This window comes from Lipophrys pholis, assembly GCF_963383615.2.
Source record: "Lipophrys pholis genome assembly, chromosome: 2".
Lineage (NCBI taxonomy): Eukaryota > Metazoa > Chordata > Actinopteri > Blenniiformes > Blenniidae > Lipophrys > Lipophrys pholis.
In genome coordinates, this window is record NC_137636.1 from 16,282,886 (window position 1) to 16,310,370 (window position 27,485).

A 27,485-nucleotide genomic window follows, 5' to 3' on the forward strand; every position below is an offset into this window, starting at 1 on the left:
CATTACAGTGATAATAACAACATTTTAAGTCCAGCTTTGGGGTCTTTTTGTGAGTTGGCATATTCTCCCTGCACTGTTTTCATTCACACATTCTGGCAATTCAAGCATTTCACTAGTTAGCCCCAATGCAGGTTTTTGGACTGTGGGCGGAAATCAGAGGACCCAGACAAAAAACCCAAGCAGTGAGAACATGCAAGCTCCAAGCACAGAGGCCTCTTGGCCCAGCCGGACTCGGATGGTAGACACACTTGCTATGAGGCAGGACTGCTAACTACCATTGTGCAGTGCTGTAGGACCGATATTTGTAAATATCCATAAGGACCAACAATTGGAACATCCATCAACTCTTCGACAATCCCTTTTCTTTGCTTTTTCAAACTGAACTTCCGCCAACATCTGCTTGGTTCTCAGAGCTGACGTCTGATTCCCAGCATCTGTACACTACATGCTGTCAACTCATCCCACCACACAAATTCTCTGGTTAACGGCACTCACACAAAGCATGCTTTGTGAGTTTAGTACATAGTGTCCACTTATAGAGCAACCTGAGCTTCTAAAGATGGGCTGTTTTTTCTGCAGACACATTTACAAATTGAAACATATACTGTGTTTTTACTGTCATTGAAGACAACCAGCTGCCATACAAGACCCAGACTGAAGCCACAACCTCTTCCTGGTGGTTTTAAATCCACAGCAATCTTTGAAATGGTAGTTTCCTACACTGGTGATAGTTGGTGATATGAACTTCAGCGAAGCCATCATCAGGCTGGGCAGCTCAAATATTTGCAAGATTTCAGATCTTCCTGCAGATTTAGACAGCATAAAACAGGACTGTCAAGTCATTTTTGAATTTATAAAGAGAGGACATAGTTTTTCGAGATTGCAGTCTATTTTGCACCAAGAGTCATTGTTAGAAATATGTACTGTTTTGTCTTTGCAAATGTAAACTTTTTCAGGTTTTGTAAAAATATATTAGAATTTTAATGTACCTGTCCAACTTTGCCCTGAAACATTTCAAGTTGTAGTTGTTTCTAGATGATCATACTGTGAGTTTGCGTAATTAAAATGACGTTTCACTTTTGAACGATACTGATGTTAAATTCAACTAAACTATTTCAGAGAGGTCCAGTCACAGAACAGAACCAAGCAGATCGTCGTAAAAAAACAAAAAACTAACAAACGAAAAAACACGTGCAATAGAAGCTTGTGAAATCTGAGTATTACTACAAACAAACATGCTACGTTTGTTGTGCTACGGAAGCCTGGGGGACAGCGACGGATTACGCGCTTTAACCGGATGTCCTTCGCGAGCCGCCGTAGCAGTGCTAAACATTGACAAGCAGCTGTTCCTCAGTATTGTGTTACGGAGCTCACGTGCGTCACTTTTTTGCGTAAAACTACGATTAAACCTGTTTATACCTCGAATTACACCATGGAGCCGGTCATAAAAATAAATCCAGGTACGTTTAATGTTCATGACGTCTCGTTTGGTCAGTAAATTGAATGTAGACTGAACTCAGGCGACGCAGGGGACGTTGAACGTTTGCATGTTGGTCCGTCCGCAACACTCGGCACTCGTATAGAAAAAGATGTCTTACACCTCTCCTTTACTTTCCAGGGGCGACGAAGTGGGACATCCGGCAGAAAATTTGGGACTACATAGAAGAGAAGAACCTGGCCAACTTTCCGAGGCCTGTTCACAACAGAATCCCCAATTTCAAGGCAGGTTAAAGCCAGAATCCCAACAATGTGTCAGCGCCCTGCAGGCTTTGGATCATTTCTCTCTTTGCTCCGTGAAACCCGATTCAAGTGAATGGAAAGATTCGTGCAAAAATGTGTTTTGCGTGCTCTTAATTGTTTAACTTTAATCACCTATGATATTTCAGTGCAAAACACCTCTTTGTGCCATTTACACGTGATAACCAAAATTACACGGACCAAAAATGACACGTTTCACCATTTCTAGCTTTAAATGTCTTTTTATTTTATACACTTCTCACTTGATTCTTCTAAATGATTTGGTACTTGCTATTGAGTGCCACCATTCTACTATATACGCTGTCAATTGCACAAAGTATCCTGATTATGACTTGCTGAAAGTACTGGGACAACGGGTGGAGCTCTGGCCTTACAGCTAGAAGTTCATGGATTCAAATTCTGGCCTGGCTATCCAGTGTGGAGTTTGCATGTACTCCCTGTGGTTGGGTTTCCTCCAACAGTCTAAAAACATACATATTTCATTGCCCCTAAATAGCCCCTAAGTGTGAATGTGAGTGTTTGTGGTTGTCTGTCTTTGTCTTTGCCCTGTGATGGACTGGAGACCTGTCCAGGGTGTATCCTGCCCTCAGCCACAGTGAGCTGGGAATTGGCCCCAGCGTAATCTGACCCTGCTCTGAATATAAGCTGGATAGAATATGGATGGATACATGGATGAAAGCATTAGGCACATGTTTGAAATTTTACACTCGTTTTATGTGTCCATTGCTTTCTTCATACAGATGTTCATCGTTGACTTATAATTCAGTTCAGATGGTTCATTCAGGAGAACCAACTGGAAGGAATTGATGTTTTGCTGGAGCAAAGGGGTCAAAACATCAATGGGTGCAAAGAGGCCACTAAGAAACCCAAAAGTTACCAAATATAGTCCCTTGCCCAATGAAGGGTTACACTCTAGCTTCATCAAAAAGACTCAGACAAGCCATTTAAGAATTGCAACCTCAGCTCAGATCAAACGGATGGATTGAAGATGGAAAAATGAATCACCGTTTTCCAGTCCTGGTCCCCAGGGATCAATATGATTGTTTTCAACAACTAAGCTCCAACACGCCTGATTCGGTTGAATACATTCTTTTTGAGCTTCTACAGAAGTTTTAGATCTCCTATCAATTTGCATCAAATTAACTTTATGTAGTATAAGAGGACCTATAGACCAGGGCTGAGTAACTTATCATGATTGTCACATTATATCTTGGTGGTTATACTAGGTAAACAGCTTCCGACTCAGAGATAATTCTACTGACGCAACAGTAGAAAAACTGAAATAAACAAACAGTGTAATATCTTCTCCAAATTCTGTTTCTGAATAGACATTTGCTATGCACAGTTACCAACTAACAGTAGATATGTGGTTCTGTCTTGGTTCTAAATTTAGCTGCAAGTGGCAAATTTCTCTGTTTTGGAGCCACAACCCTAAGCTGATTATTCAGGTATTCAGTTGAGTCATCTGTGTTTAGCTTGCATCAGGCCACCTGCTTGCACTGACTGGATTGCATCAATATTCTGTAAACCTTAAGAATTCCTAATCATTTTTGTCTGGTGTGTTGGACCAGGACTGGGTTAACATGAATTTGGAAAAAATCCACCAACATTTTCAAATAAAATTAACAGAAGATACTTAGAGTCAGCTTTAATTGGTATATATGGAAACATGTTGCTTAAGTTTAGACATAGTACAAGTAAAGGAATAACAATATAGCAATCAGGTTTTCTCAGCAACTTTTGATTCATGTTAACAAATGAATGATTAATGGCTGTGCCGTGCATCCATGTGTTTCTTTTCCTGTGTGCACACTGACCAGGGTGCAAGTCAAGCATGCAACAGGCTTGCCGACCTGCCGGAGTTCAAGGGCAGCCAGACAGTCAAAGTAAACCCAGACAGACCCCAGCAGCAGGCGCGCTTTGTCACCCTTGACGTAAGTTGACTTAAAAAAATATGTTACCATGTACCCTCCTTTGTCTTTAGGGGGCTTTTGGAGCTTGTTCCAAGGTGTCAGAGCTGCAGATGTTCAGCCAGACAGCTGAGGTGAAGGTGGATCCTGATAAACCTCTGGAAGGTGCCCGACTGGCTGTGCTGCAGGTAGCACTCCACTGTGGACAAATGCACAGAGAACCAGACACCCTTAGAAAAAAAAAATCTTCAATTCACATTGCATGTTTAGTCCCATTTCAGCATGAATGTAGAAATCATAGATCCTCTGATAGTGGGTTTTCACGTTGTTTGTTGTGCCTCCTCTTGGAAGCACCAGAGAGCCGTTGTATGTGGGTGCAGTCGCCAAACAAATCTAGATGTCTGGGAATGCCTTTTCTTAACATAACTTTTTTGTCCCTCTTGATTTTTGTCCAGAATTAATGTATAACACAGAACAGTTCTAAAATTGATTCGGGTGGTGTTCACATTCCGTTTTGAGACTGGACCAAACCATCTGTAAGATGTCACACAATTCCAACAGCTGGTAGTTTGGGGGCGCTGTCACGAACACTGACCAGAGAGGAAGTAAAGGGGAAACATGGCTCATTGATTGGTCTGGACCGAAACCAGAAGCCCCGTCGCTTTAGCCCATAGTGGCTAGGCTAGTTAGCCTGTGGCTAACAAACAACCGCGATATATAGTCTTCGGACCAGATGTCAACAAGCGCCTTTTTGACTACTTCCTCCTCTTTACTTCTTCCTCTTTACTCCACGTCTGCCCGCTAGATATTTTCCAACTTTTTCTTTCTGCGTCTGCTTCTTCTGATTCGCGGGGTTGGCTGTTTGTTTAATACCCAGAATGCGTTGCGCACATCACATCCTCCCCCGCCCTCTCACCCCACGCGCTACAAAGATCGCTTGTAAAGGAACCACTTCCTCGCTACTCCACGTCTGTGCACGAGCCATTTTTCAGAAGAAAACAAATGTTACAGGACTCCCACTTTGTTTTCCGCGTCTTTTTCAGATTTGCGCACCCAAAATGCATTGCGCTCCACGTCACGTCCCCACAACTCTCACCTCGTCCGTTCGAAAGTCCGTTTCGAAGGTGACCAGATTCCGCTTGAAAAATCCAGAACGGAGTTCGGGGTGTGTTCACATTTCCCCAAACGAAATGGACTTTCCTAGAAAGTCCCTAAAGAGAACTTTGGTCAGCATCAAACAGGGAATGTGAACGCAAAAGTGTTTTATTCATTTCCTGAAAATTCATTTTAGTCATTTCAGTGCCATGTTCTTGCTCATCATGAATCTACTTTTTACATTTTACACATAGTTCTTAATGTTTGCTTGCACACTGTTGTGAACATCTTTGCAGGCAGGCAAAACTTTACTGGTTCCAACTCCTCGTCTTCGCACCGGCCTTTTTAACAAGATTACTCCTCCTCAAGGGGCCAACAAGGAACAGCTACGTGTGTGTGCCTCCGCTCAGGTTTGAATCTGCAGATTTATTAAGTTTTTCTTGATCATAATTTTCACACAGACTTTTTCCCCATAAACAGCTATTACGATTACTTTTTCATCTTTGTCTCCGAACCCTCCAACCTCCTTTAGGGTGTGAAAGACTTCAGTGTGCCCGTTGGCCTTGATTCGAAGGTGAAGGTGGACCTGGTGGTGGTTGGCTCTGTGGCAGTATCAGAGAAAGGTGAGTCAAATGTCACCATATCGAGGTAGTATCTGTCACGCATTAAGTGACGAACCCAAAAGCCGACTCCTGCACAGTATTTGAAGTTCAAAGAGTTTTTTTGGAATAAAATTTGAAACTAAGGCAAAGGTTTCCTGTGGAGAGTATATGAGAGTAATCCAAAGCACGATCAGAAGTCCAAACACGAGAGAGCATTGTGGACACGGGGAAAGACGCGAGACGTCGCGACACAGAGGTACAATGACGATCTGACATTGAGACACTAAGGCTGCGTTTACACGACAATGAAAACGAGTGTATCTGCGAAACTTCCTTCACTTTTGACACCAGTGTGCAGATCCACTGCATCCGTGAAGAATTTACACAGGTGTCGTATAGAATTGTGACCCCATGGAAAAAATGACCCCCGGGTCACTTTTCTATATGGAATTGTGACTCGCGGTTCGTTTTCTCGTCCATATTGGTAGTTTGATAGTTGAGACTCACCCCTGATGGCATCCGATTTGTCATCAGTCCGTACCAATGTCGGGTACTCTTGATTTTGTTGACGTTTAAAGCATATTTTTCTCTGATAGTGAGTGAAGTTTTTATACAGTAAAAATAACACACAAATCAGTCTGTTAATAATAAAGTGGAGCTTTCAGATTTGACTATTTCTTTGTTTGCCTATGATTCATATACTTAAACCGAGTCTTCAACGGTTTGTCTTTGTAATCCTCCCATGCTCTTGACCTCCTCAAGGCTTTCGGATTGGAAAGGGAGAGGGCTTCGCTGACATGGAGTACGCCATGATGGCCTCAATGGGAGCTGTGAATGAGTCCACTGTGGTCGTCACTGTCGTCCATGACTGCCAGGTTGGTCTTTTCACTCATGAACTGAACATAGTGCATGTTTTAGGAAGGACGGTTCAGACTCGCTCCGTTAAAGAAAAAACTTAAAACTATTAAAAGGATGACCAGCTTGAAAAAACTGATTTTGATTATTTCAGGTGGTTGACATTTCCGAGGATCTAATGGGAAGTCACGACCTGACTGTCGACTACATCCTCACACCTACGAGGGTTATCAAGACAAACTGTCAGACAGCTAAACCACAGGGGATCATTTGGATTAAGGTAACTATAAAATAACATTCCCTAAATGTGTGTTATGCTGATTTATATTCACAAGTTATCACTCAGGGGTTTCCCAGGAAGCAAAGCATGAACTGCAATATCTGTAATTTACATCCAACAGCAACATTTGCTTCACAGGTCATCGTCTCTCTTTATCCAAGTTGTCAACAGTCCGATTAGATGCATGCAAAAAGACATAATCTATCAATTCAATATAGGCCAATTTGCTTTTAAGTTCCAACAGATGTTCAAATGGTGGACAAAACCCAAACTGTTATCTAGCAATAAACATTTTTGATGTGTGGGAGAATGAGCTTCCTTAACGGAGAGCTTGAACCTCATTACGACCCCTCTGCCTCTAAGATTCTCAGTCTTCACATTTGTCTCACACTGAGTCGGAGATTTTGATTGAATGCCAGATTTGAGATATTTTTCACATTATGACATGTTTTTTTTGATGACTACTATGAACCATAGTCATAAAAACAAACTTTTCTTTTTCTAGTTAAAAACAATATATTACAATATTGTAATTACAAAATAATTATAGTTTTAGGCTTGTTCACTGTATCACAATTTGTTAGTGTCTTAGCCTGTGGCTGGTGCTCTCTGGCGCCCCCTGGAGGAGGTCTGTCTTATACTTTGTAAACTATTCAATTCCAAAATCAGCTATTCCCTTGATACATCATAAATGAGTGATTTGGATTAACTTTATGAATAATGGAAGAGAATGTTTTAAAGGTTTAGGTCTTAAAGTCGAAGCCAAGACCTTCTACTTTGAAACTTTTTTTTTCTTAGCATAGATGTATAGATGTTAAGAAATAAACATGGAACATTTTGACAAGATGATTTTAGGGAATACAGAAAATTGTGTTTCAAACTCACTAACTGCCCATGTGTGTTTGAACTTTCTGGAATTTTATGTTTATCAACTTGTTGAATTTTTTTAAACTGATTTTCAAGATGTGGTTGGATAACTATAGTTGTCCAAGTAATCTGAAAAAAATGTCAGCAGATTGATTTATGATGAAAAACTACTTTTGAAATGAAAAATAGACATTTATGTTTTTGAAATTGTAAAAATGGTATTAGTCATTTAAATAACAGTTCAGCCTCTGATTTGGAGCAGATAAATGTAGAAATACAAAGTGGAGTGATGGTTGTTATTTTGCACCGTGCAAACATACAGGTGTAAATAGAGATAATTCATGGCTGATCACCATTCGGCTGCCTTACATCCAGCTCCCTGCTTTTGTGCATCGCTGTTTCATTGTCACAGTGCCATGATTCACTGGGACAGTTGCATAGAAAAGACGCATTTAATTTCATTAGTAACACCTGTGCTTGACGTGCTGTGGAAAAACCTGAAAATTAAGAATTTTCTCTCCTCCGTCTGTTTTTGTATATTTTATCACTGTCCTCGAGGTTTAAGGTTTAACGTTTTTAGTTTTATGAGATAAAAAAAAGTCACATTTGAGTTGTTGTCAACACTGTTATATATATATTTCTTTATTTCTCCATAACACTGTTTGTTAGCAGTGTTGGACTTTTCTTGAGGTCATTTAATTATTTGCAGAGTAAGACTGCAGAAAAGTGCAGGTTTTAAGGCGCTTGAAATGTATGGTGCAATACTACCCTCTAGTGGACTGGCATTAGAACTACACCTTCTCAATGATCCGTGTGGATACAAGCAGTCTGCAACCTTTTGATCGAATTAGAGTTGTTTGCCCCTCTATCTTTTATAACACTTTACCTTATTCTGGTTTTGCATGAGGCTGCAGCCAATTCTGGCGAACTATAGCTGAACGGAGGATACTGTAGCCCCGATCGGACAGGTCACTCGCAGAACAAACACTGAGAGGCAGTCACACACACTCGCAGTATCAGGGAATAACACACCACACAAGTAGAGAACATGCGATCTCTGCACAGAAGGGGTCCAGATTCAGAATTATATTCTCACAGTGAGATTAAAGTGCTTCATTATTGCCCACTTTCCAACTATTTTACCTTCAAAATGATGATATAGCCAATAAACTTCTTTATATGTAGTTCTACTATACATGCCAAAGCTGTAGCTTATGTTGCATTTATGCTGTAATTAATACCTATAGGTATTTGGACCTCTTTAAAAAAAAAAAACAATCTCACCATACCTTTGGTGTTCAACATTATATACTGAACAAATGCGTGTGTGTGTGTGTGTGTGTGTGTGTGTGTGTGTGTGTGTGTGTGTGTGTGTGTGTGTGTGTGTGTGTGTGTGTGTGTGTGTGTGTGTGTGTGTGTGTGTGTGTGTGTGTGTGTGTGTGTGTGTGTGTGTGTGTGTGTGTGTGTGTGTGTGTGTGTGTGTGTGTGTGTGTCATTTTCTTTTTTCTTGACATTGGTTTCTGATTTATTGACTCTGACAAAGTGATATCATATTTTTCCTCTTGATAATTTGTCTTTAATTAGACATGATAAGCCCGTTATTCTTATCATGTGGCCAGTTTGGGTGCAACCTCTTGGTTCCTTGAGACGCACTTATAAGTAAACAGGACCCAGTGACCTCACAGACAGGAAGGCCGCATCGGATCATCAAAGGCTCCTCTGCCCAGCCACCTTGGCTCTGCAGGGGAACGACGGGTCAAGCAGGCCAGCCTAACAACAATAGGCCCGTATATCCTTTACAGGCCTGTTCAGCATCAAAGCCTGCCAAGTCACTTGAAGTACCAACAAATCAAGAAAGCAGTCTTTATTTTTAACTGCTGGGGAAGTGAAATATCCTGCTGCTTTAAAGGTAGTGTGTATCCATTCACTGTGAGCAGAATGGAATAACACCAAGTCAGTTGTGAACTTTCTCTTTATACCTACTGTATGGGCACCCTGGAAGGGATGTTTTATCTCTGTGTGTTACACCTGTTACCTTTCAGCCTAACTGAGTTCAGTTTTATGTCTTCAGCTGGATACAGAAAAACTGGAGAAGATCCCCATCCTGAAAAAACTGCGAGCCTTGGAGGAGGAGGCTGGAAAGGATGTAACACTGGGTGCAGCGCCTGTTGCAGCAGAGCCCGGTGTAGCAGAGCCCGGTGCACAGACCAGTCAACCAAAAAGACAAACCAGACGAAGGCCGAGGCAAAACAGTCAGCAGGATGCCGGGGGAGAAACCAGACAGGAACTCCAACAGGAGAGGAGAGGAGAGACGGAGCAAAAAACCAGACAGCGCCCGGCTCGAGTGAGGAAGGAAAGCAGAGGTGATGGGAAGGGAGGTAATGAAGGAGAAGGCAGAAAGATGGTTAGGGATAAAAGTACAGGGAACACAAGGGAGCAGGCGCCACAAGAGGGCGGAGGTGAGGCTGCTCTGCAGCATAAACTCCCTGTGAGTGTGACCACCGTTTACCTGGGGGGGATACCTGCTGGGCTGCGGGTGAGTGAGCTGAAAACTGCCCTCAGAGAAAGGGAGGTGGTTCCACTGAGGCTCACCTGGCATGGCGCTCAACGCAGGGCCTTCCTGGACTACAGTGACCCTCAGGGGGCAGACCATGCCCTGGAGGCTCTGCAGGGCCTCTCTCTGAACGGGCAGAGTCTGCAGGCTGAGCTGGCCAAGAGCCAACGGGGAGGCAAAAAGCCTGGACAGTTTAATAGAAGACCAAGACCTCCCCCAGCTCCAAAGTCCAAAGAGGCAGAGCCAGATAGTCAGAGTGACACCATTGAGAAGACTGAGGAGTAACGTCAGTATGTAATACACAAGCCATAATGTGTTGTTGGCACATACCTTACGTATGTGTATCGATATATACTCTTGAGTTTATTATAAAATGAATTTAGTTATATAATCCGACAGAGGAAGTACCTAATTAGTTTCCAAAAATAGGAGAAACCCTAACATCAAATACGTTTCTTCCACAAAGGTGTATTTTCTCAACAATACATGACACATGTGCCTTACTTGGTTGTTTTTTTTTTTTTTTTACAGAGACCTCCTGGTCTGTGTGTCCTGATGCCCTCGTCTACCTTTAAGGTGCCTTTTAAGGAATTTTTTGAAGCACACTAAATATTTACCTTTAACACGTTGACTGAATACAGATTCATATTTATGATTTTGTAGGCATGTTTAGAAAGTATCTTACTATTTTTTGACAAGCAGATTTCGTGCGTTTATTTATTTTTCTAGCAAACAATTACCTGAACTCTTGAGCCAAAGACGAAGTGGTTAGGTTTGGTTGCAGATGGCACCACCTTGTGGCTAGTTAGGTACTGAAATCATACGTCCTCGTCATTTTTCTTAGCATGAAGTGTGAATTTTGAACTGTCATGTCGATACATAGGTTACAGAAATGTTATGGGATTCACATTTTCTTTTTCCTGAACACATATTTTCACCCTTTCATGTTTTAATGTCAATTTCATTGCCAGCATGAGGAATGGATGTTACTCATGGGTCAAAATTACTTTGACCAACTGGTACAAGTTCTCATTTTACATAATCCTAGATTTAGGATATCTCTTAAAAAAGAAAAACACATGGTTTTATTAAAAGTCTGAACATAGATGCAGACCATTAATGTGTAACCTTTTTTTTTTTTTTATACACAGAATAATACATTAAGGCTTGCATAGTTGTTAGTTTTTTTTGTAAGATATACAAATTTTGTTTCTTGGATGGAGGTGGCTTTCTGTTTTTCCATTGCTTTCTGTGTAGTTAGGTCAATGTGAACGTATCGCAAACAACGACAATACGAAGGTTGTTTCACATTCTAGTTTCAAATTCATTACTAAAGGTCTTGCCTGTATAAGTGAAAATTTTTCTGCAAAATACTGTATCACATGTGACTTTGAGTTTAATAAATTTTGAAGAATAATGAACTTTAAAATTGTTTTGCAACGTGGAAAAAAGAAATTAGAATTTTTAAATGACATTCTGAACAATTACTTAGATTTTGATAAAACTGTAATTGAATTATATTAAGCTGAATTTTATCATATAATTTCAACCTAATATTAAACTGATAAGCGACTGATGTAAGGTGCATATATAATCTATGCTGGGATCAATTTTGTTTGGCTGGCTTATTAGTGGTGCTGTATTTTTGAGCGATTGTGTAAACACTCGGGTTTTTATAATAGGAAACGTGCTATTTTTTTAATGGGGAAAAAATAGCATCAGAAACATGTTAGTCACTTATCCAGACCTGAATATCCAACAGCATTCACCTGGTCCATGTAACGTCTGTTTTTAATGCTTTTCTGTGTTTCTACACAAAGATGGCCCGATAAGTGATCAGCCCCTTGTCAGCCTGCGTTGCCAGAAACATGTCCTCTTTTCCCTGAAGTCGGGGTTGCATTGAGTCACAAGCACACGGCATGTCTTTCCTCACAGTGCATGCCTCTGGCTTTTTATGGAGCTGTCATCCAGGCCTGGCCAGGGAACAGCTGTGGAGCTCCGTCTCTCTCTCCCTCAGCCCCGGCAGAGCACTGAACCTCGGCAAATGTCATCGGTGTGTTAATGTGCTGTTCCACTGCTGTTGAGCCCACTGCCTCCTGTGCTCGATGGCATGCTAATTTTACTGGGGTTCAGATGGTGGTCATGCTGGGAGATTGCAGAGCTACGCAAAAGCCAGCAAATCACGTCTTCCTGTAAAGATTTATATCTGCACACCAATAACCACAGCAGCACTTTAAAGTAAAATGAACTAGTCATCTTAAATTACAATCCTGTTACTTTGTCTAAAGTATGAGATTTATGCATCAAAGTAATTGAGATGAACTGGACAGCACCACCAGGTCCCTTTCTGCATTAGAAGCACCTGTTGTTTTCCACACAACATGCACTTCTGTTAAAACTCAACTGAGAAAGTAAAAACTTATTGTACAACCTTTCTTAGTTTTACAGTCGCTAAACTACAATCATTGATCTTAAATTGTGAAACCATAATCTTTTAAATCTTTTTTTTTTTTTTTTTTAAACAAAACTTTGTAAGTTTAAGTGAGAAGCACTGACAGCAATTCCAAGACTGTTCAAATAAATTTGGCACAATGTTAAGATTTGATCGAGTCATAAAACCTGTAGGACTTCATGCATGTTTCTCTTTGCTGGACATGGTGAGTCTGGTGATCTTGACATGGCCTATTTAACAAGGCGAATATCTTTTTTTGTGTGAAAACAAATATAAAAAGTAAAACCAAACTTTTTTTTTTTATACATCTTACAAGCTCTGTTTTGTGTGTGTGTTATGGTAGTTTATACCTATTGTCTACACCCTGGAATCAGTCGTTGTTGGAGGTATACAAGCACATTTAAATCAGCCCTGTTCCTTTTATTCGCACCCAAACATTCAGCAGACATGCTCCACAACAACTGGACAACAACCAGAACAATGGACAAGCCATTGTAACCAGACGCGGGTGAGATTTCGACCTGTGATTAGTTATGCCTCATTGCGAAGAGGCTCAGTTGAGAAGAACTTTTTTAATCGTCAATTTCACAATAACCTCGATTATGCGACGTTTCGTGGAAAACGCAGATTCGTTCATATGTCATTTTACATGGGAACTTGCTGACTGGTGAAAGTGTTGTACTATGCAACAGAAAGTTAATTGATATTCCTGTATTTTTTAACGTGAGTAATGCCCAAGAAAGATTGATTTTTATTTATTTTTTAATTTCAGTTGTTACCGTTTTAGTTGATTAATTTGATAAATACACAATAAAGTTACCCGAATCCTCAAAAATCTGCATATATTTCCAATGTAATGGAATGTAGGCCTGCAGTAGCCCCACAAAATCTCGAGAGCATATGGGCTTGTGATGAAATCCAAATATATTTAGTTTTGTGGAATTGCGGGCATTAACAGCGTTTTATTTCTTACAATTGCTTTTCCAAAAGGTTGGCCCTAGGTAATGGACACCTTGCTAAATTTCCTACCAACATATAAGTATACAGACAGTGCTGAAAGTACAAGGTCTACATATATTTGACACAATACGACATAACAGTGCTTACAATATATCCTCATTGTTTCATTTAAAAACAAATAATAAGCGATCTGACAAATATTGCCAATAAAGCACGTCACTCCTTGGCCAATTCGCCTGAAATTAAAATAGAGGCCTAGAGAATAAATAAAAACTTGCGCTTATAGGCTATTTAAAAAGTGCCGTCATCGTTTTTACACAGTATACAGTATATGGATTTACAGCATATATCTGCAATATCCACAATTCTTCATTTCAAAATGCAATGTTGGTATGTAAGTCCGTAAAAAGAACCTCAGTCTAATTTATCAAAGAAAAGTAAGGTAAAAAACTTTAGACGGAGAAAATTGAAGTGTGCATATACATATATATTTTTTTACATAGATGAATAAACAAGAGCATAAGTGTGAAGTGGTAGTCATCCGCTCTGCAGGACTAAGTACCAAACAGCAGCAGGGTTTCTTACACCCTCCCTTCACCCTGCTGATCGACGATGATGATGGTATGGAGAAAAAAAAAAGGTTTGTATTATATATTATTATCGCTATTATTATTATTATTATTATGCGGTTTGTAATTGGCCTGTCTCCGTGTGGTTGTCGCTGCGTAAAACAGTACAGAGAAAGTAGTCCGTTCTACTGGAAGCACTCGGCTCGCTCCAGGGCTGCATGGGGCAATGCCTTCTTTTCTTTTCGTTCTATCTTTTTTTTTGTTTTGTTTTCTTTAGTTTTTTGTCTTTCAGTGGTGCTTTTCTCGTGTGTGTTTGCTTCAGTTCCTTGTGTTGCATGGCTCAAGTCCGTGACAGCTCCCTGGGACAGGATCACATCACGCAGGGCTTGATGTCCTGGTAGGAGACATGCTGCTGGTGGTAGTACGAGCCGCTGCTCGGAGAGTGCATGGCTGACGATGTCATGGCGTTGAACGAAAACACGAACTCTTTTCGGTCGCACATGCTGGGAGACTGGGAATGGTACCGAGGAATACCTGCACAGGGAGAATCGAGACAATTTTCAGTTTTCAAACGTCACAGAAATTCTCCATTTCAACTGCGAAGACTTCAAATATACAATATTTCGTATTAACAGGAAAAATAAATAAAAGCTGTAGTTAATACAACAGCAAATATTTTCCAAACTTCGCAGTATTATGAATAATTTAGCGCAAATGTCTGCTACTCTTCTAATTAGCCTAAGTATGAATGGTCCCTGATTTACGCACAAAGAAGCCCTTAAGACAAGACGTGCGCGTAAAAATGTTGCTATAATACCACTGACAATGAGGCTTTTCTCTATTATATTAATGGGAGATCTAACGTTTTTGAATTATAGTCAAAAGCGTCATATTCTAGATTTAGATCTGGACTGTGTTTTGACTAAATCAAATGCATATTTGCGTGGCGTCCCTTTAGCAGGCACTATGAGGCCTGTCAAAGTGGAGGCGGGTTTGCAGGGCTAATTGACAGTGGCCCTCTTGCACGCCAGTCCCGGAGGACCGGGAGCCGCGGGGCAAGGCAGGCTGGAACTAACCGCGCTTGTTTTTCTTACCCAGAGATTGGCATGACTCTAAACTGTCCCGGCAGACTCTCCCTGCCCTCCTGTGTCTCCTTTTTTTTTTTCACTACTTCCAGGAAACATTAAGAGTTTACAAATCCTGATACTGCGTGGCTTTTATTTAGAGTGCTATAAAAAAAAAAAATACAGAGCGAAACAGTTGCAGAACTGAATTTCCCCTGAAGGTATACGAATGAATTTAAAATTGCATCATTTTCCGTAGTGCCTCTACTTCCAATTCTTCAGTGTTGAACAATAAAGTTAAGACTGAGTTATTGATTGTGGAGCAAATACAGTGCAATCCAAAGGCACATGTACTTCATGGCCAAAACTTTCATCAGGCCCACATTTGGCACAGCACCATGAAAATCTCATTGCGAAACTTACTTGAACATATAAGGAAATTATTGTTAAACCCGTTATGATTCAGTTTGTAAAGAATTAAATATATCTGTTTTGCCTGACTTTAATAGTTTTTTTGTTGTCTTTTAAATCATAGGCTTTATTCTAAGACGAGCTGTGGTTTTCCACTAACATTAACCTGTGGGATTAGAAATGGCAGGACAGCGCTTACCTTGTAGGTCTGTGGTGCTGTGGCCGTTCTGGTGCAGGTACGACTGGTCTAATGAGTGTGTGGGCAAACTGGGCTGCAGAGGGTTCGCTCCGGGATTACAAGGAGACAGAGGCTGCTGCTTAATGTAAGAAGCCCCGTTATTCAGTGACGCGGAGGGAGCAGGAGCCCAGGCCGAGGCTGAGCTCGAGTAGACCGGGTGAGGCTCCATGACTCCCCCGCTGGTCAGCAGAGGGGAGGCGGAATTATCATGGTGGGGATAATCACTCCCAGTGGATCCTGTACAACTTCCCATGTAGGAATGTCCACTGTTGGTCGACAAGTGTGACATGGAGTGGCCGGACAGACCCATCCCCTCCATGTTACCTGCCAAGTGTCCATTCATCATCCCAATCCCACTATCCAGAGACAGGCTGTTGGGCGCACAGGACAGACCCCCGCTGCTCCCCTGGAAGTTGTAGGACTCGGGGATGTGGTTGAATCCCAGGCCGTTCATCATGCTGTACATGGGCTTCAGCGCCTGGCACTTGCGCCGGAAGCCCCTCGGTCTCCTTCTGAAGGAGCCTTCCTCGAACATAAACTCACTGGCCGGGTCGATAGTCCAGTAGTGGCCCTTTCCCGGTCGGCCGAGGCCTTTGGGGAGCTTGATGAAGCACTCGTTCAGGGACAAGTTGTGACGCACGGAGTTCTTCCATCCCTGATACGAGCCCCGGAAAAACGGGAAGCGGCTCTGCAGAAACTGGTAGATTTCACTGAGCGTCAGGCGTTTGGTCGGAGAGCTCTGGATAGCCATGACTATCAAAGCTATGTAGGAGTAAGGAGGTTTCTCTGGTCGTCGGATCCCCGCGTTAGTCTTTTTGGTTTTGGTCGTGGAGGAGGCGGTTTCCATCACCACCGTTTGTCCGTGCGGCTTCTCCGGAGCAGACATCGGACTGCTCTGGGCAGGAGTCTGCGCTGGGGGCTGCTGGACCTCTGCCGTCATTAGATGTTGTGTTTAATCTTCAGGATGGCAACGAAAACGTCGGCTTTCCACCTATAAATGCTGTAAAGTCGGTTACTCAGTCGTTGTCATCAAAAAGAAAGAAAGAATTTAGGGCTCGACGCAAAGGCGGACTCTCTTGATTCTTGAGACTTCTTGCTTTTCCTGTGCGTCCTGTGGCAGTCTGAGGCCGGGTCACCTTGTACACAGCGTCCAAAATAGGATAAGGAGCAGAACAGGAGCAGCTTTCCACTTCAGTTGGTGTGTTGTCGTGCGTCCGAGGAGCTCACTTTTTACTTATCTGTTGCCATCGGCGCATTGGAAGCTGGATGTCTTGGTCATCCTCATGTTGGGACCCGCCCAGTTCCCTCCTACTCCAGTGGTGGGCTGTGAGCATGCACATCTGTGTGCGTTCACTCCTGGAGACTTTTCTTTTTTCTCTTTCTTTGCACTGAAATAAGAAATATATTCCCGTATATAACCTTCAGTGACCCATGTGTTATTTTATACTTTAGGAATACTTAAAAAAAAAAAGTGTAATGCGCTGAGTGATAATATATTAGTGATACTAAGAACACTATAACTATTGTGTCACTATGTCACTCTCCTGTTTTAAAATATTTATATACTTTTTATACACTACATGTTTTGGGGTAATCACTGTGAAAGTACACCCATAAACATGCAATGCAAATACCATGCAGTCATTTGAAGGCAGTATGCTCCGCAAGCACGGCGCCTCGGAGGTCATTTGTTTATAGCCAATAAAGTCATTAAATACTTTATAAAACATTTAAAATTTACGAAAAGCATTTACCAGAGAACATGCCCCTCATATTCAAAACCACCCTTCTGATTTCTGTAAAAGATAGACAGGGACATGGGCAGGATGTTTATACAGCAAAATGTAAACATTTTTCCTGGCCTTCTTTAAATAAAAAAAAAAATAAAAAAAATCAAGCCAAAGCCCCGTTAGATCAGCTAATAGTCAATCTGATGCGATATGTCCGTGTGTTCGCAGCGTCTTCTGTAGATGTTGGACTTTGTTACACATGAATATTGTTTGTGTAATGCAGTCAAAATATTTACGCAGGGACGCGGGAGGAGTGAGGTGGAAGCTCTGCCGAGCTGTGAGCACAGAAACTCGGACGGGGACTTGAGCTCGACTCCTGCTGCAAGTGAAACATCCAAAGGTCCAGGACTTCAAGTAAGTGATTTTGACGCTTTCTAATTTCATTTATTATCAATTTATGTACTCAGTGCCTCAATTAAAAAAAAAATAATCCACGACTTTAATATGTTTAGTGACTTAACAAGTCATTTTAAAAAAACAAATCCAAATGTGCAGCTGTATTTTTGCTTGTCTTAGAACAAGACGCACAACTCTCTTTTCTTTTTCTTATTCTGTCTTAGTTTATTAGTTACTTTTTAAAAAGCTCGCTTCACCGCCTTTTCACACAGCTATAAGACAAAGAGCTACTGGAAGCTGATCAGTCCATATAGCCTAAAACTGTTGACAGTATTGCTTATTGTTCCCCTGAGAGCTCAAGAGCTGCAGCGCGTAACCTTTTGCAAATCCAAGAGGTTCGGGTGGATGGGCGCTTGCTTATGATCTCTGCTGGCGTTATAGTTTCCAAGGGACACTCCTGACGGCTGTTTTTACACATGTGGAAAAATCCTACTGGGGTAAATGATTTAAACTGAGATGCAAGTGTTAAACTGTGCGCAAAAATGGAAGAATGTTAAATTCTGAGTTAATTCGATTTTGTTTCTATAGAATTAACACAAGTTAAATGGTAGAAGTTTACATCTTTTTTTTTCAATAATGTATTGTAATATTTACTCATTTGTTGGAGTTTCTAAATGGATGAAACAATCTGTGGCACTATGTGGAAGCATGGATTTTTAGTCTGAAGAGGTTTGCCAGAGAGGAAGTCAGAAAAACAAATGATTGACAAATTTTATTTGTCCACCCAAATGTGACACGGTTGTTTTTTGCCGTTCGGGAGAGATTTAGAAACCATTGGTAAATGAATGTATGTATTGTTTTAACCGGTGCCTGCACGGCCAGTCGCGTGGAGTGAGTGCCACACATTTATCAGTGTAGCGGACCACCCAGCGCGCACCAGGGGCAGGCGCGCTCCCGTCCTCTCTACCCACTGCATTTAATTACCGCTGATGACTTCATTCCATTAAAGCTTTTTTTTCCCTCTCTCGGGCTCGTGCCATAATATTCTTTCTTTGTTATCTATAGCCATAAACTCTGTTTATATATGTTGGTACTTTTTTTTTTGTTGCGTTGCCTCATCCAACTGAACCTTCGTAATATTTACGCAAAGCTCTGGAATTGGACGGGGATGCGTCACTCCCTGCTTCACTCCTCTTTTGCAAAAAAGTAAAACCAGTAAAATACAACATGATGTTTTTATTCACATCATTTGAACCTTTATTGTGCTATTTTGTGATTCTATAATAACCAGGGTGGGTAGTATAGATGGTCTCTTATTAATATACTGTACATACATGTACTGTACATAAAAGTACATCTATGTTTTTTTTTCTTTGTGATGGATGAAGTCACATTTTGAAACATTTTAACTGCAATTCAAGAGAAGATAGGCAATTAAGCCTTTGTTGCCTGATAATGTTCATCATCGCAGAGTCGTGAGACCCGAGGTCAGCGCTTCCCTGTTGCTCCATCACTGACGAAGTCATGCACTTTTCCATGACGTCCCATCATGAAATATTTGACAGCGCTGCATCCTCAGGAATGCTCGGCCACTTAGGTGGAGGTACACCGCAGAGTGCGCACTCCTGGCTGCCTTTCCGGGCCTTCTCGTAGTTATTTTGTGCATTTTAACCAATTTTCATTGATCAAATTCTCTGCAGCATGTGTACAGAATATTCAGTTGAATAGGCTTTTTCTTTATCGCTTCAATTATCTCAACTTATATTGTTTCACGAGAGCTCATCTTATGAAAGTAGATGTTTGTCAGTATCTTCTTCTTGTAATACTATTTTGGTAACCCATATCTCATGACACCCTTCAATCGTATTGGTACCCTTTATACTAATATGTTCAATCTTCTTCCATCGCGATATATCATGCAAACAAGCCACTTCATGATGGATTCCAATATTATTTTTCTTTGCCAACAGAAACTGAATGACTAGTGGTCATTTGCAGGCCCGCTGTAATTACATGTGACCTCACACCAACAGCGTGAATGTTACCAAGGGCAGGTCCACCCAGCATCATATTGTACATGTGGATTATCATATCTGGATAAAACATTTCTCTTTTATTTTATAGTGTCGTCTTCGAATAATAGGTCAGTTCATAGGTGAAAGAAGGTTAGTTTTGTTTAGAGGACAGTGCGACAGCATGACCACTCGAACCTGAACAAAACCTTTAACAACATTTTCTCAACAAAGAATATTAGTTATATGATTAATACTCGCACGGAAATCACCGGAGCATGGCAGTTAACATTTCTCGCTCAAAATGTGCCTTTTGAATAACGACACATCACAATAGTCTTTTATTGTTGTTGATAAGAGACATGCGACATCTGCAAAAAGATGAAAATAACACTTGTTAGAATTTATAGAATCAGAAAGATCTATCTTGTTGTATACAACAATACACAGTGATAGATAGATATATAGATCTAGAGATAGATAGATAGATAGATAGATAGATAGATAAATGATAGGTAGATGAATGAGAGCGAGAGAGAGATACTTTGATTCAAACAAAGCAAAATCCTGAATATCTGAGTATGCAATAAGTTACAGAAACTATCTTAATAAATTGAAAACAATTAACCTTATTCAGTGATAGAGAAATTCATTTCCTCATCACAATACTTTGGAATTTAAATCGAAAAGTAAATTTTGTCAAATTATGGGGGTTCTGCTCTCCTTGTAATATTTGTTCGTATTTTGGTGGAATTATATGTAAATGTAATAAGGATACTCAGAAACAAAAAGCAAGTTGTAGGGTTTTCCTCAAAAATGATCAAAATGAAAATATTTCTGGAAGAAAAAAAACCCATAAATGTTTATCTGGTATTTACAACGAAACTTGAATTAATGATTAAACCCTGGATGGTGTTGACATTATTTGCCAAATTATAACTTGTTTCATCTAAATATTAATTCCTCAAATATGATAGTTAACATATATTAATCAAAGATACATTTCTTAGTGTACACCAACATTTTAAAGCTCAAAATCCTTCAAAAAAGATTTCTTTCCACAGGCATCCTCGTTGCTTTTCCAGCTCTTTTCCTCAGCGATGTCGCCTATAGTTCACTCAGCATTGTCACTTTAATTGAAAACAGTGTAATGTCGAGGTGGGCAACCCCTCATCACTTTCCCTGCGCTGTAGGTGGCCCTGTATATTTTCGTTTAAGTGGTGTTTATGTGATCGGGAACGGACGGGATTGCTAGCAGACCGCTGATTGCGCGCGTTGGGTCTTTGCGCGGATCTGAAGTGGTGCCGTTTGATGCGCACCGCACCGTCTCCAACAATCAGCTGCAGCAAAGGTGCGCTTTATGACTTGAAAAGAATCCTCACGAAATATCCATGGCTCGGCTTGTTGTTTGGGGAATGAAGGCGCAACGAAAAGCCACATTTTTCTAATTGCATTAGCTAAACTCATTTAATAAGAATTATTATTTGTCTCTGTTCATACAAATCATATTAATCTTGTACCTGGTCTGAAAATCGGAACCTCCAACTGAGGTGTCATGGCACTGATCTCAAGTTTTAGCGAAGCCGAAACCAGTCAATACAAATTTGGGGTCCACGCGTCACGACGCACAGTCAACGTTAAACAAAAAGGCGTTCAATGTAATGTAAAAAAAAAAGAAAAAAGATTTGTCTCATTTCATGGCAGCACATCTGTATTAAACGTAAGAGGACACACTACACATTTATGTCACCAACAGTTCAATACAAACCCGTTCAATGATGACCACTCTATTAATGATTAAAGGCAGATTATAGAATAACAAACGCAATAAAGCCTTGAGCTTTTATTTTATTTGGAAATATTTCAATGAAAATAAATGTTTCACGTTGTATTCGACTGAAATTATCATCCATACATCAAGACAGATTGATTATTAATAATTTCACACTGTATCGATCCCTTTGGGAAATAGTTTGCATTTAACTAATTCATCGTCCAAACTGTGGGATTCGAACCTATAACCCTAAAACAACCTCACCTCTATTACCTCACGGTATTTGTGTTTTCTCAGCCGTTGTTTTTCGCCCTGTTAATTATAATGTGACATTTCCTACACAGACACACACCCACCTGTCTCTCTGCCTCACACCTGCAGCACGAGAGAGCGATGCAACCACCCAGTGGCTGCAAGTGACAGCCGAGGGTCGAGGGTGATCACGATTTCATGCTGCGGGCTTCAAATGCAATTGGATTCATGTTTTCACATTGTTGTAAGTGAAATCCATCAAATCAGAGCTCACTGGAAAAAGATAAGACTTACAGCGGGAGGTCCAATAGTTCTTGGACGTTTGTGTGTTGGACTTTGGGATACTGTGACATTTTTAGTTCACAACTAACGCAGATAAGGAGCCCATCGTGCCAAAACACATGAGTCACTGGCACAAACATTTTTATTGTGAGAAACTGGGCCTCCTCAGCAACACTTCACACGCCTTCCCGCAACAGTCCCTGGCGTGCCATACTGTCTGGTTAAAGATGGAACTCACAAGATCCCCACTCTTCTTACTGACGCATTCACTTGTTTGTCTCGTGCTGAAGCCGAGTAGTTGCTGTTTTAAAAACCGTCTTCTTTTATGACATCTTCGAGTTGAAGCATTCCATTCAGACAATGAAGAAGGGGAATAAAGACACATGTAAATTTTTTTCTGGTTTATTCTGTGATCACAGACACTACCACATAATTTGACTTGCAGGACAGCAGTGCGTTTGGATTTGGCAGGTTCAGTATTTTCCCCTCGTTTTTACAGATTCCTAACTGCCCAAATGTGGTTAGCACTTGCAGGGACAATGTTTCATAATCTTAAATATCTGTTCACAGCAAACTGGCATAGGCCAATATTTTTATTTATTTATCTATTTTTTTTAAATGAGGGTTCTACACAACAAAAAATAGACAAATAATAGTTTGAACATATCACAAACAGCAGGATGACAGGGTCAAAGCTAAAAGAATTTGATACTTGAGTTCAGTGTATTATTTTTTTTTAATTCATGTAAGTTCGAAATACATTTCTTTGTTTTGCTACCAAAATTAATAAAAGCAATAATGATATTGTAAATGTTTACAATGAAAAGTTTTATTTGAGATTTTCTTTGTATATTTTCTTTGAGTTTTTTAGCAATATTGTAATAAATTTCCGAAAGAAATTTAAGCTTGATAATGGTTTGTTAGTAATGGTTTTATGAAAACCAAGCCATGCTATTCTTTTTCAAATTTATAAAAAAAATATATTGTGAGTTTCCTTTAGTTTTATATCTCAATGTATATTTTTAGTCTTCAAATCTACGTGCAAAATATGTTTAAAGAAATTTTCTAGTGTTGAATAGCAACATAAAAATGTATTTTGCTATAATTATAATATTGAACATTTATTGAATAATGTGAAACCCTTATTTGTTCTTGACGATTGGGATATCATCTAAAATTGCAACAAAACTGTAAACTCCTGTGCAATACCTTTCCTTTAATGCATTAAACTAATTTGCAGCATTTCTCTTTTAGGCCTATTTTAGTGGTTCTGTTCTTCCTGTCAATATGTATTTCTGCACTGTCTGGACATTAATCATATTAATCAGGCCTACAAGGGTGGATGATGATGATGATGATGATGATGATGATGATGATGATGATGATGATGATGATGATGATGATGATGATGATGATGATGATGATTTCTCTTGGTTCTTGGCTTCACTCTTCCTCTCTGCTGTCCTTTGGCTTCTCCTGTAGCAATCGGTCCCATGCAGTGAGCAGCGAGTGGGTGTGTGGTGCCCCACCCTGCAGGCCCACACACCTCCCAGGCCCAGTCCATCATTGTCTGTCTAATGCAGGGAGAGACATCAATAATGAGAGCTGAAGCAGAAACCACTGTGGAGAACACAAAAGACAGAGGGCGGACAGACACAGGCCACAAACTGGCTCTGGTGCAGGTTTGTTCCTTTGATATTGCCCTGATGGCAGTTTGATGGGTGCACATGGGGCGACATGGGTTTATACATATGTGTTTACATAATATCTATAGTGTTTACGCACAGCCCACCAACCCTTTTTTTCTTTACTCTGAAGGGGGATTTTCCTGTGGCAAGCTGCTTCGGAAAAAGCAATTAAGAATTCCCAAACAGCACGCCACAATGGGAGATATCATTGGTGCAATGTGTGCTCCACGTCCCTCTCAGTTTTTGTCTGGAATAGGTTGACTATTTTTAATCTGCACAAAACTGAATCCACCTACAGACAGACCACAAATTGAATGGAGGGGAGGGGGATGAGTGGACATAGTAATTGCCTATTGTAGAGCTCAAACCCCTCTGTTCTGCCATAAACAGCACTGGTAGTTCACAACTTGATACTCAGTGCTCCAGTAGATTTGAAATTAGGGCATATCCTCGTTGTCTGTGGGAACCCATAGCCAGGCAGTGGTTGGAATCAGTCAGGAATGCTTTGGGATGGTAACTGGATTCGGTTGTAATGCCCAGCTCTCCACAGCGGAACACTAGGGTGGGAAAAAGGCCGAGAGCATTTCCTGAGTGGAGGGGGGTCCCAGCGAAGCATCACACGCATGGGCATCGTGTGACAGAGATCCTGCCAGGTTTAAGCTATGATCCCAAGTGAAGAGACGAGTGGAGAGAAGTACAGCTGTGGGGGAGGTGCGGTGGCTGCGGTGGGCAGTGCCAGGGAAAGAAATAAGAGGACCCAGAGAGGCTGAAAGGGAGACAGAATTTCAGTGTTGTGTAATCCGTGGAGGAGCGAGCAGTCAAAGAAGGATTTGTGTATTTCACAGCATTTCAACCATTCCTAGTCAATATGTTGTTTTGTTGTTAGAAACCATGCATGCAGCCATCTTTTCGCTTCTAAAAGTTCACATTCCACAACAATAAGCAAAGCAACAGGAATGCATGTGATGCAAGAAATCAAGCAATGAAAAAAATAAAGTGTGCATAAACCAAATGTACACGACTGTAATTGATACAGTGCAAGAAGGTTCAGAGACACCAAACCGTACTGAATGCTTTAGTTTTTATTTTGTGAGGAAATTGTTTTGATCAATAAACAATGCGTTTTAAAATGTCACCGTTTTTTGGTGTCGATCTAACTTCAATTAATTGATATTCCACCTTCTGTCAAGTCACAAAGCTGCAAGGCAGTGAGCTGAAAGCAACATCTGCTCATCATAAGTCACATTTATTTCTGCAATATTTGACAATAGAGTGATATCAGATCAGGAAATATTGATGCCTCACAATGAATGTTTCAAACCTGCAACCAGTTACACCTCTGTTTTACTTGCTGGCTGTTTAATTTTTGTCCAAATCAACAAAAAAAAAATAAAAAATGAGTCGCCCCTTTTTTTTATTATTATTTACTATGTATTCAAGACAATAATCTCCTTCAGAAATCCTTTGTTTTCGAAATGTCATTGTGAAGAGTAAATTCCACTTGTTTATTCACTGTTGTGTGGCCAAGGCGTCTGTGTGTTTGGATTTGATCGAATTATGTTGATGAGAGAGATGAGAGTGACATTTGGGGCACTTTCTGTCAATTTATTGATGAAGAAAAACAAGCAGCAATTGGAAGACTGATTTTATCTGTTCAAGAAACATCTGTTTATATTCCTGCTCATTTTCATCCTGTAATCTAATAAGGTCTCCTCCTGCAAAAGGAATTACAAACTTTCAATCTCCCAAAAAGTTCATTTTAATGCCATTTGAACAAAAAAAAATATATATATAAAAAATAGCAACAGTTTTTTTTTTCCTACAGTAGCAGCTCTATTTTAATATATGTTAGGTTACTTACTCAGAGCATGCATGTGTCCATTTGTTTTCTGTGTGTGTGTGTGTGTGTGTGTGTGTGTGTGTGTGTGTGTGTGTGTGTGTGTGTGTGTGTGTGTGTGTGTGTGTGTGTGTGTGTGTGTGTGTGTGTGTGTGTGTGTGTGTAAACAGATGCTGTCTGCCAGGCCTTTCTCTCTTTGGCTTGTGTAAATGTTGTGACGATCTGGGTGGATTCTAACCCTATAGTTGTCAAAGTGCCTTTTATTTCCACCTGCTCCTGGCCTCTTTCCGCTGGCCTGCTCTGTAACAATGGTTCTCAGAAAGCTGTGGAGTGCAAAGTGATTGATGTTGGACTGTATTTGGCCCTTCTCATTGGGGCCTAAAAGGAAGTGGCTATCCCTCCCTTCCAGCCTACCTACCCTGCAATAATGCAGCTCTGAAGAGGACAAAGTGCTGATCAGGGCTTTCTTAGACATCTCATTTCGACACAATGCTAATAGGGCCAAAAGACAAATTGAAAAGGGCATTTAAAGAATTATTATAAATTGATTTGCCAGCTGATGAAACAGCGTCAAGTTAATTTATGGCGCACAATTAAGCCCATGCGCTCCCCTCGCACCATCTTGTCTGCAGCCATCACTCTTTTCCTTCTCCCGTCGAGAGGGAAAGAGATACAGGCTCTTCTCAACCACATTCTTTCCATTTTGCTGAAGAGCAACATTGCAGAGAAGGTAATCTATCACCCAAGTTGTCTGTACTTCTTTCTCCTTATTCCTAACTCTGTTTCTCTTTCTCCTTCCTCCAGGCTAGAGTGGGCAGACGTGCGGCTTTGGCCACAGGAAGCTGTGAATACTTTGGAGAATGGAAGATGTCTAACGGAGAGACATACTGGCCCCCCACCCACCCACTCACCACCCGAGAATGACCCCTGACCCTTTCATGTGTTTATATCAGACCATGGAAGTGAGAAATAGTGATGAGTCACTCTGGCTGTGTGTTTACACTCTGGAGTCACGCAAGGAAGGAAATCAGCCACGGTCTGCTAAAAGTGGCGAGGTGAGAGAGAATAGCTGCAGTCCCCATGTACTGTAGTGATTTACCTCGCACAGCCAGGATTCGCTTCACGTCATCTCTGCTGCAAAAACCATCAGCCAACAGAAAAGTGCAAAAGGCCAAAACAAGAGGTCGAGACCGGGGGGTGGCGGTGTGAGTGTCTGCTGCAAGCCCTTCTGATTATTTGTGTTCTTAATGGATAAACATGGTCATTCACTCTGCAGAATGTTTGTGATCTGAAGGTCAGAACAATTTGATATATTGCAGTTTTATATCTTGGATACGGTGTTGATCACTTCAAGTGGTTTCCTCATCAAGGCAAATAACACACGTCACGATCACCTGCTTCTGCACAAATATGTTGCTCTAAGAAACCCTGTTTGCAATTCCATCACAGTTCATTTCGTGTAGTTGATCGAAAAACTTTTCAGAAACTTAGATTGTCCAGCTAAAATGAGAGAAATGAATTAATTTAAACACGAGTTTCAATACTTTCACCATACAGCAATGATATCTCCTCGTATTTTATAAAAAAAAAATAAAAATGTCCAGAAATGTATGAATTAAGCTCCAGCGGTGGAAAAATAAAGTGTTCAACACACCGAATCCCGGTTTCGTACATCTTCAGTTTTCATCCTTTAATAGTTGATGAGGAAACAAACAAGAAAAAAAGGTTGGAGACGTTTGCACTTAACAATAACATTTCCCAAATATTTTTGTAGCACTTTAATATTCTTATTGTATTTCTTTCACAAATATTTATTGGTCAGTTAAAGATCGGACATTTGTCTGACATAGTGTCCATCACAGTTCACCACAGGTTGCCCGAGCAAGAAAACAAATTGTA

At 40.7% G+C, this 27,485-nt stretch overlaps 2 protein-coding genes and 1 long non-coding RNA gene across 4 annotated transcripts; 2 read left to right on the forward strand and 1 right to left on the reverse strand.

Moving 5' to 3' along the window:
• The first annotated feature begins 1,321 nt into the window (after positions 1 to 1,321).
• mthfsd (methenyltetrahydrofolate synthetase domain containing) lies at positions 1,322 to 11,338 on the forward strand. Of its 2 annotated transcripts, none has more exons than XM_080490644.1 (8): positions 1,322 to 1,460; positions 1,619 to 1,722; positions 3,579 to 3,692; positions 5,060 to 5,173; positions 5,296 to 5,386; positions 6,128 to 6,240; positions 6,375 to 6,500; positions 9,439 to 11,338. In XM_080490644.1, exons 1-8 carry the CDS (start codon positions 1,433 to 1,435, stop codon positions 10,204 to 10,206), a joined length of 1,458 nt encoding a protein of 485 aa, XP_080346770.1. In that variant the 5' UTR covers positions 1,322 to 1,432; the 3' UTR covers positions 10,207 to 11,338. The 2 variants fall into 2 exon arrangements, with proteins under 2 accessions (XP_080346770.1, XP_080346769.1); XM_080490643.1 differs by lacking the exon at positions 3,579 to 3,692 and adding an exon at positions 3,743 to 3,856.
• A 1,943-nt stretch (positions 11,339 to 13,281) lies between these two features.
• On the reverse strand, positions 13,282 to 16,855 carry foxf1 (forkhead box F1). The gene is made up of 2 exons (XM_080458771.1): positions 15,577 to 16,855; positions 13,282 to 14,436 (listed from the first exon to the last, which is right to left on the reverse strand). The coding sequence occupies exons 1-2, from the start codon at positions 16,553 to 16,555 to the stop codon at positions 14,273 to 14,275; spliced, it is 1,143 nt and encodes a 380-aa protein (XP_080314897.1). The 5' UTR covers positions 16,556 to 16,855; the 3' UTR covers positions 13,282 to 14,272.
• A 655-nt stretch (positions 16,856 to 17,510) lies between these two features.
• Positions 17,511 to 27,249, forward strand: LOC308106846. Its single transcript, XR_013935173.1, has 3 exons — positions 17,511 to 17,759; positions 23,544 to 23,743; positions 26,391 to 27,249. It is a non-coding gene; the product is annotated as an uncharacterized lncRNA (long non-coding RNA).
• Positions 27,250 to 27,485: the final 236 nt, after the last annotated feature.